We start from the raw sequence: 13916 nt of genomic DNA, 5'->3' as shown, positions 1-13916 counted from the left end.
GCCGCCATCAAGAAAACAGATATTGACTGCTGAACCACTTTATATTTTCAGTATCAAATACAGGTACACAGCAAATGCTTTTATGCCTTTCACCTCCCCCCCACCCTCTCCCCCACTGCTCAGCTGAGTATGTGAACCCAGCAAGTAACTGGAGGGAGGAAGCTCTGAAAGAGTTAAACACAAGTGCCCGAAGAACAGCATGGACTACTGCCTTTTGCGACCAACAACTTTTAAGATTCTTCATAAACCTTCTCTGCCACAAGGTCACAAAACCCACAGCAAATAATGTATGTGCTTACAAGTCACTGCGCAGGAACCTCAAAATCTGTCAGTGTGGCTATTACTCTCATTCTACAAAGGGAGAAACTAATTTGGAAAATGCAGCAGGCTCTTGAACACCACGCAGGATGCCAATGTCAGCACTATTTCTCCTTCCCCTGATCAATCAGGAAAACCACCCACAGCCCAAACTATCCCAAGCCAGTTTTTGGTACCTACCTTAAATTTCTTCTGGTACACAAGTTGGTTATTTTGTATTGAGAACCAGCGCCTATTCAAATGAAGAGACATCCAGAGAATACATAACTGACTTGACAGTGCTTATTTGACTGAAACGTGCTAACGTACAGTCCACAGAGAGACTGCATAAAAGAATTCACTAAAGTAATGCCACAGTCAGTTTTGGCAAGTATTTCGTGAGAATAAGGAAAAAAGGGAAAGCAGAGACAAAACAGAGAAAAAAGCAAGGTTCAAATAATTTGAGTCCTAAACAAACACATTCATGTTATGACAACATTAGTTAAGCTATCACTCAAAGCATTTTCATTTCAAAGAACATTTCCTTCTGTATTTTAGCAGCAAGCTACAATTTTAAGTAATTGATAACGCAAATTCAGATCATCTGAATAACAAAAATACTTAAACTATGTACACTACTCACTCCACTACTTTTGAGAGCAGAACTAAGAAATAACTTATGGCACTAAAAATAATATAGTGTTGCTATCCCGTGCAGGTTTAATGTCTATCTATATTTGGCATTTCTTAAAATTTTAGATGCTGAAATAAAAAGATCACATACAAAACCAAAGAAAAACCAAGGAAAACCTTTTAAGTAGGATTCTAACTTAAGCCTCAGCTTTGGAGGGAAATATCAAATACAAGATTTAATGAAGGCATTCTATAAAATCCAAAAGACAACTTAACGCTTAAAGGCTCCTTTGAACTGTATCCTTCCTTGTCAAACTCACTGTTCAGACAGGATACAATTCATAGAGAACAGAAAGATTATAATTTTTTCCAAAATAGGAATGAGTGCCTCAGACCTCTAACAACTGCATTTTATCAGACAACCAAATACAAAAAAAGCAGCAAATAAAACCATGCCTTTCTAGCTCTTCTGGGGATGTACAAAATAAAAGCTACCCAATCGTTACTGGGTTTGAACTACCAAAAAGGGAGGGAATGTAAAAAATAATTCAGTCCTGCAGTGAAATTCATTCTTTTTTGTTTTGTTCAGGTTTATAACGTGAACCTGTAACATAATTCCTCAAATACCTCGGATACCCCACTTAGACCACACATCACTTTTTTTCTGCACGGCCAATCAGTTTGAATGGTAACAGCACGCAAACTATTGTATTGCAACAGATCTTGTTACTCTCTGCAGGCTGCTGAACTTCAAGCTACACTTTACTACAATTAGTAACAAGAGGGCTCCATGTACTTATTTGACCACCACAAGCCATTAATGAAAAGAAACAAAGACTGTTAAGAAAAACTAAAATATACAAAAAAAAGTTAAGATTCAAATCAGAAAATCTAGTATTTGTTAGAAAAGTTAGTACTTAGCAGACAGATGAGATTCTACCTTTTAACAATTAATCTTTTCAAATGTTGTGCAGATATATTTAATTTAAAAAGCAAGAACAGGATTGTCTTTTAATACTGGGTTCCCAACACAGTAATAGTCATCTTTTTGGGTTAAGATAATTGAACAGAATAATGCAAAAAAAAAAAAACCACCTACTTTTTCAATTTATTAACAGCAGTAGTTTTGGTCACTGCTATTTAAAAGTAATCACCTTTACCAGCTATTAAAAAACCCACAGATGCAGTAACTGATCTTCAAATATGAGCATAAGGCAGGTTATTGCTAATACTTAAACAGGTAACTCAACAAAAAAGCAGACTAGAAAAGGAAAATAAACTTGGGCTTTTTAATGTGCTATTTTTGAACGTAACACCAAATAGAAAAAACATAAAAGTGGTGCCTAAGTGATAAAGGAAAAAAAAAAAAGCAGCCTTGCCCCAAGATAACATGCAATCTCTAATGATGGCCTTAGGTACTGTAATTAACTTCATTAACAGAATGCTTCATTTGTCCTACAGCTAAATATTTTGTGAGTTACTACAGTAAATAAGCTGCAATCTGATCAACTGGATATAAGTGAGCACGCAAATTGTAAAACAAATTTCTGTCATCTTTAAAGCCTAGTCTAGAAGTTTCTGAAGAATTTCAGCCCCTTTTTTTCCTAGTAGAGAAATTAAATCTGCTTAAGAGAACTCTTCAGTCTAGCCAAGAAGTGCGGGGGTTTTGACTTTTTTTTTTTAAGAAACTTTTATTGAACAAGATCAACAATTTAGAATGCAGTATAACTTGTAGATCACACTTTTGAAGTAGATGTCAATGGAAAATAAAGTTAATACATTTTATTGTATGCTTGAAAAAATAAAAGTGGCAGACTCCCCTCCAACATGTCAGCACCACAGCAGTTTTATTCAGGCCAAAAACTTTTGAGTTATTTCATATTAACCAAGTATCATCAATAAACTCTACTCATTACTGTAGGAAACAGACTGCTGGGGGGCTATAGCAGTAACGGCCAAGAACTTCCAAGGTACAATATGTGTACTGAAGGTGCTGTTATAGGGTCTACCACATCTATCCTGCTCTAAGAATTAATGTTCATTAACCTTTAGGCAAGATGTGTGCAGTGAGTACTGAACATTATCAAAATTTCTTTCAGTGTGTTGTTCTGTCAAAAATAGGAGAGAAGCATGGTGAAGGAGAAAACATACTTGGGGAATTCTAAAGTAATTTGCACTGCCTCACTCAGTAGTGCTTAAATATAGCTGTTTGGGTTCAGCAGGCGAATGTTTTCCATCATTTATACCGACACAATTTAAAAGAGCGTTTGTTAAGTAACAATACAAGTCATTGAAAAACATTTCTCATTTCTGAGAACAGAGGGTAATAAAAATTAAACTGAGTTTTACACAAAAAACGAATCGTGCTTATTGATTCTCAAAAGGAAACAGCCTTTGCTAGCTGCTATCAGCACGCAAATAAAACAGTGATTGAGAATGCACAACATTTAAAAGTTACATCTATTTCCAAAGCAGTTGATAAGCAAATTCTCACCAACTTCAACTAGAAAAAGTCAAAACGCTGATCTTGTATGCTCAGAAGTTTGAGTGCAGAAACCACTTTAATTCCTTTTTAGCTACAACTAGCTCAATCTTTCTAATTCTTTTAAAGGTGTTGAGCAGCACGTGTACTGGCATCCCAGGCAGAATCCTTCTGTTATTTTCTTAGACTGAGCCACTTATACATCCATTGCAAGTAATCGAAATTAAATGCAGGGTTAATTAAGAGCTTTTTGCGTGCCAAAGAAACATTGGGAAGGTATAAAAGAAGCTGGTTGGTACCTGATGTGATCTGGCTTTTTCCTGTCATGTGAAAAAATGGGGTAGGATTAAAACATAAGGGAAAGGAGGAGAAGGAATGAAAAATGCAAAATGAGCAAAATAAGCAAAGAATTAGCACGATCTGAAAATACAGCAGCATTAAAAAGGAAAACATTTAATGCATCCAACCTGAAAACTATTCAGAACATACTAGTGTTTGGTAAATGCTTTTGTCCCTACATACATTTATTCATGCATATTTTTCTTCATGATAAGGACTTATTTTTCATTTGAATTTCTAGGAACCAAAAAAACTGTTACATAAAAAACCTTGTTCCATACCTGTTACAGTAAGACTCTCCAGTATAAAGATATCATTTTGATTCCACTAGAGTATATATTATATATATACTCATGTACATTATACACTATACATTTAGTCACAACTAAACAGAGATTGCAAAAATCTCTGGCTCTTTCAAAACACAGCAACATTGAACTGCAAATAGCTCTTGTGGTTTACTTCGTAACCTGCTCAAACACTATCTGCTTCTCAAGCCAGTGTCGTGCAGAACTATCCCAAGAACGGGAAATTTGATGCAAAAGCCCAAATAAAGTCTTCAGACAATTAAACCCAAGCTGCCAGCTGCCCCAGGAAGAAAGTACACCATACTTGCAAGAAATTATCTTGGACTGGAAACAAAACAAGTTTTCCTTTATTAGAACAGATTTGCCCCCAAAGGGCTGCATTATATGGTTTCAATTTTTTTCTCACCCAGCAACCAACTCCCAGGACAATCCACTATGGTGTCCACAGATTCATTGATGAAGACACGCACACAGAAGCATCACAATTATCTAATTTGTTACCTAGACTCATACTGATGTGTGCCAAACACAGACAAAATCCATTATATCATTTCCTTTTTCTATTATGTTTTTAATGTGGACAAGCACACACCAATAGTGGTAATTGCAGTATTTTTTGGTGCCTTTAATTGTCTTAAAGGAGTATTTTAAAAGGCCTGGAACTATCAAAATACTAACCGATACCAACAGGGGGGGAAAAAGAAGCTACCATTTCAAATACACACTGACAGTGCAATTAGCAGTCAGCAAGGAAGATCAGTGCTGTTGCCCTCAGCCCAGAACATCAGGAAATCCCAGTATTTTTTTCCAGGCAAATTCTTCTGGTTTTGTTTCAGTTTGTTGATTTTCTACCCACCTCCTCCAAAGATGGGCATATAATGAAGCAGCAAACTACCTACCCAATAAGAACACTGCAAATATCTTGCCTGTCCTGGGGTCCCTGACTTCAGCTCTGAATTCCCTCATATGAAATATGTAATTCTCTAAATGTTTCCTCCTTTGGTGTTTCAGTTGTACATTTTTATGCACAAAATAGTTTAATGCAATGACACAGTCCTGTCTCGTAGTCTACCCAGTGACTGGAAACGCACTCTCACCTCTAACATATAGTCAACTTTAATCAGTATTATCTCCCTGCAGCTGAAACTGCAATACTGTAAAGCATTCCATCATTGGAAGCAGGCAGTGGAAAGTGGCCATGACCATTTCAGTGCCTACAACATAGCAAGCAATTACAATTGTCTTCAGAAATAAAAATAAGATAGAAACACTTATCTGTTTTTATTAAAACATTAAAAAGGGGGCTAGCTTCAGAAACTAATAGTTATCTTCATTAAGGCCTTAAATGTGTATTTTCCATATGATAATATGTAGTAGTTTCATAACAATTAGTAATGGTTTGTGAATGTGAAGTACAAAATTAAAATGATGATTCAATTTCTAAACTGTGTTTACAGAAAACATATCCAGCGCCACTTGCTGCCTAATCCTGCAGCCCTCAACTAGCCTATCACAGCAAGATAAATTACCAAGAATCTAAGACTGAAAAAGGTTAAAGGTTTACCTTTATTGAATACTCCTGTGACAAACAGAAGAAAAAACTATAAGCAAATATAAACTACATCGTAAAGTACGTAGCTCTGACTCATTACTGAGCTGTTTACCTTGGCTCTCTTAAATAACTTATTGTTTGGATATGTTTTTATTATATATGTTCAAACCTGTAACTTAACCCGAAAGAATGTCACTGTGTACCTTGATTTAATTATGATTTCCCCACATTTATCCATTTACATTCCCAGCACACAGAAGTTAATTTTAATTTAATCCTACTCCCTAACCCCCTTAAGGTAAGATACATGTACAGCATTACTAGGTATTAAGCCATGTGGAGGAAGAATATTTCTCAGCTACCTTCAACACTCCTGTCCTGCTCCCTCCCATTACCTCCTTACAGAGCAAGGCCTTTATGCTATCCAAAAGAAGAACTCAGAGAGCAAGTCAGAGTTTTGCCTTTAGTCACTTAACAAGGGGCTGCGGTCAATCCTGCAAAACTCCTTGCAAAAAGGACCCTTTCAGCCTGTTGAGAATCCAATAAAGGACAATCTTCTGCCCTGTTACTGCAGATTTTTCTCTGTGGGCTTACACTAACATTTTACTTCAGACCAGGAACATGAGGCCCATCTCCAAGTTTTCTCCCTTCACCACCCTTTGATGCCTTACAGATTTGTCTTGGAGAACTCTGAATTCTGCTTGGATGAAACTAACCCAGAAGGCACATTACAATTACAGACAGATAATCAGACCACAGGACCAGAGTAGCAGTCCAAAGCAAAATCCCTTATACTAGTTGCACACGACTTGCTAATCCAGATACTGACACCAGCGGCCCTTCCATCAGTCCACGGATTTAAAGGAATCCCAATTTGTTCTAGACTTGCGATGTTCCAAGATGCTGAAGGAATTATAGAATAATTAAGGTTAGAAGGGACCACATATCTAAATGCACATTCTGGCCTTTGAAAGACTGCAAATAGAAGCACTGCTGCAAAAATTGAAGAACATAAGACACTAAAGAGAGCTCTATATCACAACAAATTAACTTAAAAATTCAAGAACTGCATCCAACTACACTGTAAATGCTCCAGCATGTGTCGTATTTCCTTGAAAAAAGCATACATCCTTGGAAATGCAAAAGAAATCCTGTTCATGGAGAAAATTATTTAAACAATAGTAAAATATACATTGTTAAAGAGACATCACTAAATATATTTTGAATTCCCAACAGGAGCATTGAAACTGCTATGCAGAAGTCACTGCACAGGACAGGAATTGTAAAGGGTAACAATTACACGCTTATCTTTCAGGAAAAAAAAAACTTGAGTACTTGAGTCCTTCACTGTGTTTGCCTGCTTCCAATGGCTACACAACTTCCATTTTACTTTGTCCTCTGACACTTATTTTTCCAGCATATACATTCACATAGCTTACTGTATAGAATCACAAGGATTGCTGTTTCAGCCCAAAGTAAGACCAAAATGCAGTTGCGGAGCCAGACTGCATGACAAACCAAGCTTTCCACACATACGACTTCTCCAGACTAATACACACTCTTTGAAAAAGGCTTGCAAACTAAGACAGAAAATAAGGCAAAATAGCTTTGAAATATCATCTCTGTTAATTAGCAGAGTCGTCCAAGCGTTCTGTCAAAACTGTGGAATCAGTGAGTTGCATAGGTTAAGTCAGAACAGAATTTAGCTTAACAAGCAGAATCTTAAGCTAGTAAATAGAGGTTCTGAATAATTACCTGTTCCAAGTCTTGAAGGCATTGCTGGCTCGCTTAAATAGATAACCTTCCATAACAATACCATTGGCTGCATCTACATTGTATTCTAGTTTAGTATCATCACTGGAATAATCCTAGGATACAAAGGAACAAGACAAGAAAAACACATTTCAAATAAAACTTCAAAATATGGGCACTATTAATGTCAAAAAGAGTAAATATTTAGGAATAATGTTTTGCTTGCAACACTTATTAATTAAACCATGACTCTCAGCCCCTGATTTTTTTTTTTTTTTTGAAGGCATTTTTAGGAGATCAGAGTGCTGAAGATTTTTACTTCCCCTGCACTCAAGGGGAATTTCTTGCTCAGGTATTGGTGACCACTACGGCCAAGTAGAGGGCAAACATTACTGACAGAGCATCTGATGCTTCAACCATCTGCTCAAATGGTCTTACATACATTCCAAAAACGGAACAGTAAGGTAGAGGAAAAGGCACAACGTGAGTTAGTCAAAACTGAAAAGCAGTTGCAGCCTGTTGCAAACAACTGTATAAAGCCAGTCACGGTTTAGCATTTTCTTCAGCTCTGCTATCTTGACAAGCGAGCCAGATCAGAACTTAGACAAGTAATCAAATAAAGATGATGCTATCAGTTGTCTCCAAATTAAAGGGGTCATGGTGCTCACAATGACGACAAGAACTTAAAAGTATTTTTTTCTTTATGATCTTTGACAAGAATATGAAGCTAGAAGTAGGACAAGGGAATATATATTTCAATCAATCTAATAACAAGTAATAACAGTTAATAACAGCTTTACAAGTTTTAGAAGGGTTAACTGCTTCATCTCCAGCAAATGTACAGCAGACTAAGTAGTAATACATGTGCTGATTACTTGCTTTCATATCTCATCTGAAACAGCATGGACTTTTCCCAGGGAGCTACGTGCTCAGGTATTCAGTGAGTGGGAGGCTACCCACTACTAGAGGTGCATGAAAGCACACAGGGAATGACATCATTTATCATAAGCTATGTCCAGAGATCAAAATAATATACATGCTATTATTTAATCTCACTGTAAGTAAAATACAAAAGTAGACTAGCAACATACAGCTTCTTCCCCTTAACTAGGGCAGAAGAGACACATCACTGAAAATTAAGTTTCATAAGAAAAAAAAAACAGGGTAAATACTGAAGATGCAGGACATTTCACAACATCACTCTCCCATATCTTCAACAGGTACTTATTGTAAATTGCAAATATCAGCTTTGTGTGAAAAGTGTGTATGTGAATCTCTGTTTCAGACTTTGCTCCTTAGGAATTTGTCTATGTATAGGGAAAAAGAGGCTATACCAAAAAAAAAAGTCAGCTTCAAAATCAATACCATTAGCCCTAGACAACAGTCCAGCCTGCACTCAACTTTTCTGCTACACACAGTGTTTACTCTTACACATGCAGATGCTTTGGTCCAATGCAAGCTTAGCTAAACAAGACAGTGAAGTAGTTACAAATATCAAAATGGGCCCTTTACACTCGCGGGCCTGCACAGCACCAAATTCCACAAAACTACTCACACTGTTTTCAATTATTACCAATCTGAATAGATTAACTAAATTTGAAATGTTAAATCTCGATTTTTACTTATTCACTGGCAGAAGATCAGTGCAAAACTAATCAGTTCCAAAAGATGACGGAACTATCCTTTCACTACCATATACTGATCTAAATAAACATATAGGTTGCAAATAAAAGCTTCTCAAAAATAACAAATTTTTGCATGCATTCATCATTTAATAACTGATTTTCTGCCTGTTTTCTAGATCAGAACATGTTGAACATTAAAGACTTCACGTAAGCACAAACAGCCAAATATCACAGTACAATTTTAACTTACTATTTCACTACTTATGACACACACAAACATTCTCAAAGTGTTAAAAATCCTTTGTTTTTTTCCTTCTCCTCTCCAAAAAAATAGAAAAGAGAAAATCCTGTTAGCACACTTAGACAGGTTGATGTCACATTCCCTCCCTCCCCAAAAACCAGTAAGTTACCAGCTCTAACTTACCAGCTCCCAAACATAATGAAACCTGCTAAAGATTTGCATCTTCAGTGATGCTTGCAACTCCTTGTCTAATGAAAGATAACACACATTCCCTGTCTTTTCTGTCCAAACTACCATGTAATCACATTTTCCTCCAGGTTTGGAGAACTGCTGCAGAAAATGCAAATGTCTTTTCCAGTGAATCTAGATTTATGCTTTGAAGACATAAACAAGCATGACGGGAAAACTCCTCTGGATCATTTATCATGCTACACTCAGTCCAAATGGTTTAAAATACTGAGCCTTCCTCATGAAGTGCACTTCGTGTCATTTTTAATGGCTTCTCTGATTTCCACCTTCATAGAGCAGATAAAGACACAAGAGTACAACGACAAACGTTTAATATTTTCCTAACTATACACAGCAGACTATCAACTGGTAGGGGAGGGAGTAAAACTTCCATATACTTTATCCATAAAGTTTCACTCAAAGTTGTTGTCAGGAAAAAGATGAACAACCAAACAAACCCCACGCTTCATTTCAATTAAAAGGATAAAAGTAGAAATAGGAACTAGATAAGCTCTATCTGATCTTATAGTCTCTGCTATTTTATAATTAAAAAATAGGAGAAAAGCAGTCACATCATAGTTTATTTTTATCTCAGCACATGGAAAAGTTTAATGAATCACTAAAAATAATCAGGGGGTGGAGAGAAATATCTCTATCTTTCCAGTGTCCTGCATAAGAGAATCACATGTTAATAAACTCAGTCACTATATGTGATTCCGAATTTTGTATTCCTTAACCAAACACGCAGCTGCTAAAGACTGATTTTTAAACATAATTTATTTATTACTTAAGTAACCTTTGGGACTAAAGTACATTTCACCTAATCAGAACTCGGAGAATTAAGCCAGGTATGTGTATTGTATACAATTTTGTTACCAAAACATAAATCCCCATACTTTTCAGCAGCAGAGTTCTAATTTACTTTCAATATGAAGACTGGTAGCAGGTCGTGAAAGCTATTCAAGCCATTTTACCAGTAAATCTTAGGGAGTGTGAGTATCAGCATTTTAACATTCAGTAAGTTTTTTTTACTTTAGAGAAACAGAATTTTAAATTTTTTAAAAAGGCAGTGAATGTGGGAGCGTAAGTACCAGAGAAAACACTAATATGAAAAGTTACTCCAGCGTATACTAAATAGAAGACGCTAATGGTGCAACTCCCCCATTTAGAAAGTTACTTCCATTCCCTTCCTATTGGCAAGAGGAATGTCTGTCATGCTTAAATTGAAAGTCCCTTGAGGAAGGGCTTAAAACAACAACAGACACAACAAGTAACAAGGTTTATAGTCCAAGACAAAGCGAAAGAAGGCAAGATAGTCACTGAGCATACAAGTCACTTGAAATACTGGCACATCTCTTATGACTGTGGTAACATCTGGTTTCCTATCACCTTGTTTACTCAAGATGTTAAAAATTTTCAAATCATTCTCACTCCAGCTGTTTCCTGAGCAGTTCTTTGGATGCAGATTATTTATTTTTTTTTTTTAAATGAAAAAGGGATTTGGATACAACAAGAACTATTTAAAGTTCAATGCAAATGTTTTTCCTATATAATTTCCCTTATTTTAGGACAAAATGTTAGCTCTGTCACAAAACCAAAAAGCCATAATGCTGTTTACAGGTCCAAATGATTTTAAAATTATTTCTTAATTCAACATGTTACTACAGCAATGGGCTGCAAACTGCTCAGAAAACAAGTTATAAGTCTTAAGTGATGCTGACACTGTGACATCACTGTGACATAATATGAATCTTTCCCTATAAAAATGTATTGCATTCCCAGAATGATCATGACATTTCTAGATAAATTCATAGTATGTGTTGTTCCAGATTAATATAAAAAATAATTTCTTACACTAAAAAAATGAATTGTTTCCTGCATACTTGCTGAGCAAATAAAACACTGAAGTTAAAACAAACAAAAATTCAGGCATCAGTTCTCTTAAAATAGAAATCACACTAGAGCAGTGACCAAGCCTTTCCATGACTTTTGCATTATCCTCTCATACAACCACCTAATTAAACAGAATGATGACTGTAAAGAAAAGTGAGATGAGTTATTTAATTAGTGCAATTATTCTGCATGCATATGCACATGTACGCAAACACAGGTAGTGGGGTGGGTAGGTGTGTGCACATGTGCACTTACCTATATATCTCAGAAAAGGAACTGTTCTTTATCCACACAATGAAGAAAAGGCATCATTCTGAAGCATTAGATTAAAACTTCAGTATATTAAATGCAGTTATACCTCATGGAATATTCAATACAAGAAGCAGAAGTTTTGGTAATTATAAAACATGGAAGGCTTTGGCACTAGAAGATTTGGGAAGGCAGCCCAGTGGAAAGCAACATGACAAGTCATAAGAACAGAACAGAGAACAAGGTTGCCATTCTGGTCAGGTTGACCAGATGACAAACAATGATATAAAGAACAAGATCCAAGGTCTAAGTCAGTTCAAGATTCTGAAACCCTGATGAGCTGGAAGAAAACTTGGTGGGAAGGTTGGGAAAACCAAGTAGGAAGAGACAAAAACCAATAGATAACATGATTAGACTAAGAAACCAAGAAAACAATTTGACGAGCTATGAGAGGAATCTCCAATAAAGCATGCCCTCCAAAGCCTGGATGCATTAATCTAGGCATTATCATCACAAAAACGCATCAATGCCAAAACAGACCTTTAGAGGACAACGTACAATACAATCTGACTGCCCTGGATCATATTTTAGAGACAGCATAAAATTGTCATTTGATAAAAATAAGGAACAATATATAAATAACCATATTATGATTGCCATTTGGACTAGAAACCAAGAATATTTATACTACACACAGATATAGCTTATCAAGTTTCAAGAAGCTTAAAAGTTTCAATAACCATTGATACTATTAGAAATAGTTTACCTGTAAAGCAGCCTTAAGCAGCATTTGAAGAAAGAACAGAGAACATAGTCATCATTGGCAACAGCAATAACCATAATTCATGGTAACAAGTTATTATTTCTATGACCAATTAAAAGATAATTGCCCATAACTTACATCCTTCACCAAGTACCACTGTTCTCTAACAGTAAAACCCTCAACTACTGCCCACTCCTGAAACTAGGCCTATTCAGCCCAAACAAATTAAAATTCAACATTAATTCTCAAGTTCCATCTCCTTCCCATTTCCCCTTTTTCTTCCCCTTCCTTGCCTGTTATCTCCTGTTTGCCTCCAAACACAGCACATCAGCACTGCCCTAAACCCCATCATTCTGCCTTCTCAGTTTCACAGTTACAGCAATTCTAATGCTTCCCACCAACTCCTGCAGGAATGATGGGATGAAGTGACAAAAACATTTTCAGCAACCAAAAATGTTACTCTTCCCCATTATTACTGACTCCTACTAAGGCTACCTACATTATAATCTTAGCATGTTTTCATTCCTGAATTTACTCAGATTTCATTTACGTTAGGCTTATTTATTTATTTATTTATGCCACCTGAACAGATACAGAATGTATTTGAATGAGAGTAAGAAGTGTTGCATTACCTTTAAACTGGTATCTAATCCCTTTCAAAAGTACCTGCAGTATTAGCTCACTACCGGAGAGTTCAGTGGAAATATTTTTAACTTCTAGCATTATACCTGCAAAACCAATACTGATCTAGAGCTTCTGAAACATCCAAACAACAGAATTCATTCCCCCCCCCAACATGAATTATCTACATTTTTCTCAACGAGCAAAAATAAGAACTATTGCACATACAAATCTTCCCAAAACAGCAATTTAATGTTATCACTTTCATATTTGTGTACAGTTGAACACCATATATCAGACAGCCTTTACAGAAGTTTACTTTTCTTTATACGCAATAGCAGCTGCCAGACTACTTCAAAGTGCTGCACTCCTGTTTGGCACAGTCCAGAAAGTGATACATATGACAGACTGTGCAGCATACGCACCTCTTCCACAGACACACAGGAGGGAAAGAGAGCAACTTTTACAACTATATTGAATCCAAGATGCAATAGATATTGATAGTTTAACAAAAGAGTCCAGCATTCAAGTAAATTCTACTGTTCTATTTATGTTTCAGTCAAATATAAACATAATATGCTGTTCTATAATACAAAATTAGTATCTGCAGTCCAACCCTATGCTTAATGATGTGCAAGTCTGTTTCCCTGCACTAGAGATACCATCCCTCACAGGTATGATGCAGAGGCATTGCTGGGGAGAGATGCTAGAGGCACAAAAATGTGTGTGCAGTCTGCCTTTTACATTCTCTCAAGTACCTTTTGTTGAATAGTGGAGTGCTTTTGCTCCATATCTCTCTTCTCCTTTGCAGCATCTACAGCCAACTGATCCAGCTGTAAAGAGAAACAGAAAATGGGATCTTTAGATATCAAGAGAAATTTGGCTCAGTAGATTTCATCATGCTGACAAAAAAGAACACATTATGTCTAGACA

The 13916-nt window shown here is 36.2% G+C and overlaps 1 protein-coding gene across 1 annotated transcript in view; it reads right to left on the bottom strand.

Annotated features, from left to right (window-relative positions):
* The window catches only part of ACAP2 (ArfGAP with coiled-coil, ankyrin repeat and PH domains 2), a 63603-nt gene that overhangs the window by 14711 nt on the left and 34976 nt on the right, over window positions 1-13916 (bottom strand). Inside the window, exons 9-13 of the mRNA XM_086468592.1 lie at window positions 13742-13816; window positions 12366-12377; window positions 7367-7479; window positions 3712-3732; window positions 499-550 (exon numbers count right to left, since the gene is read on the bottom strand). Coding sequence (XP_086324718.1) covers window positions 499-550; window positions 3712-3732; window positions 7367-7479; window positions 12366-12377; window positions 13742-13816 — 273 coding nt within the window. The remainder of the gene's footprint in view (window positions 1-498; window positions 551-3711; window positions 3733-7366; window positions 7480-12365; window positions 12378-13741; window positions 13817-13916) is intronic.

This window comes from Leptosomus discolor, chromosome 7, assembly GCF_034619465.1.
Source record: "Leptosomus discolor isolate bLepDis1 chromosome 7, bLepDis1.hap2, whole genome shotgun sequence".
In the NCBI taxonomy this organism is placed as follows: domain Eukaryota; kingdom Metazoa; phylum Chordata; class Aves; order Leptosomiformes; family Leptosomidae; genus Leptosomus; species Leptosomus discolor.
Note: the sequence above shows the minus strand (reverse complement) of the source record. Positions and strands in the feature narration are given on the sequence as shown.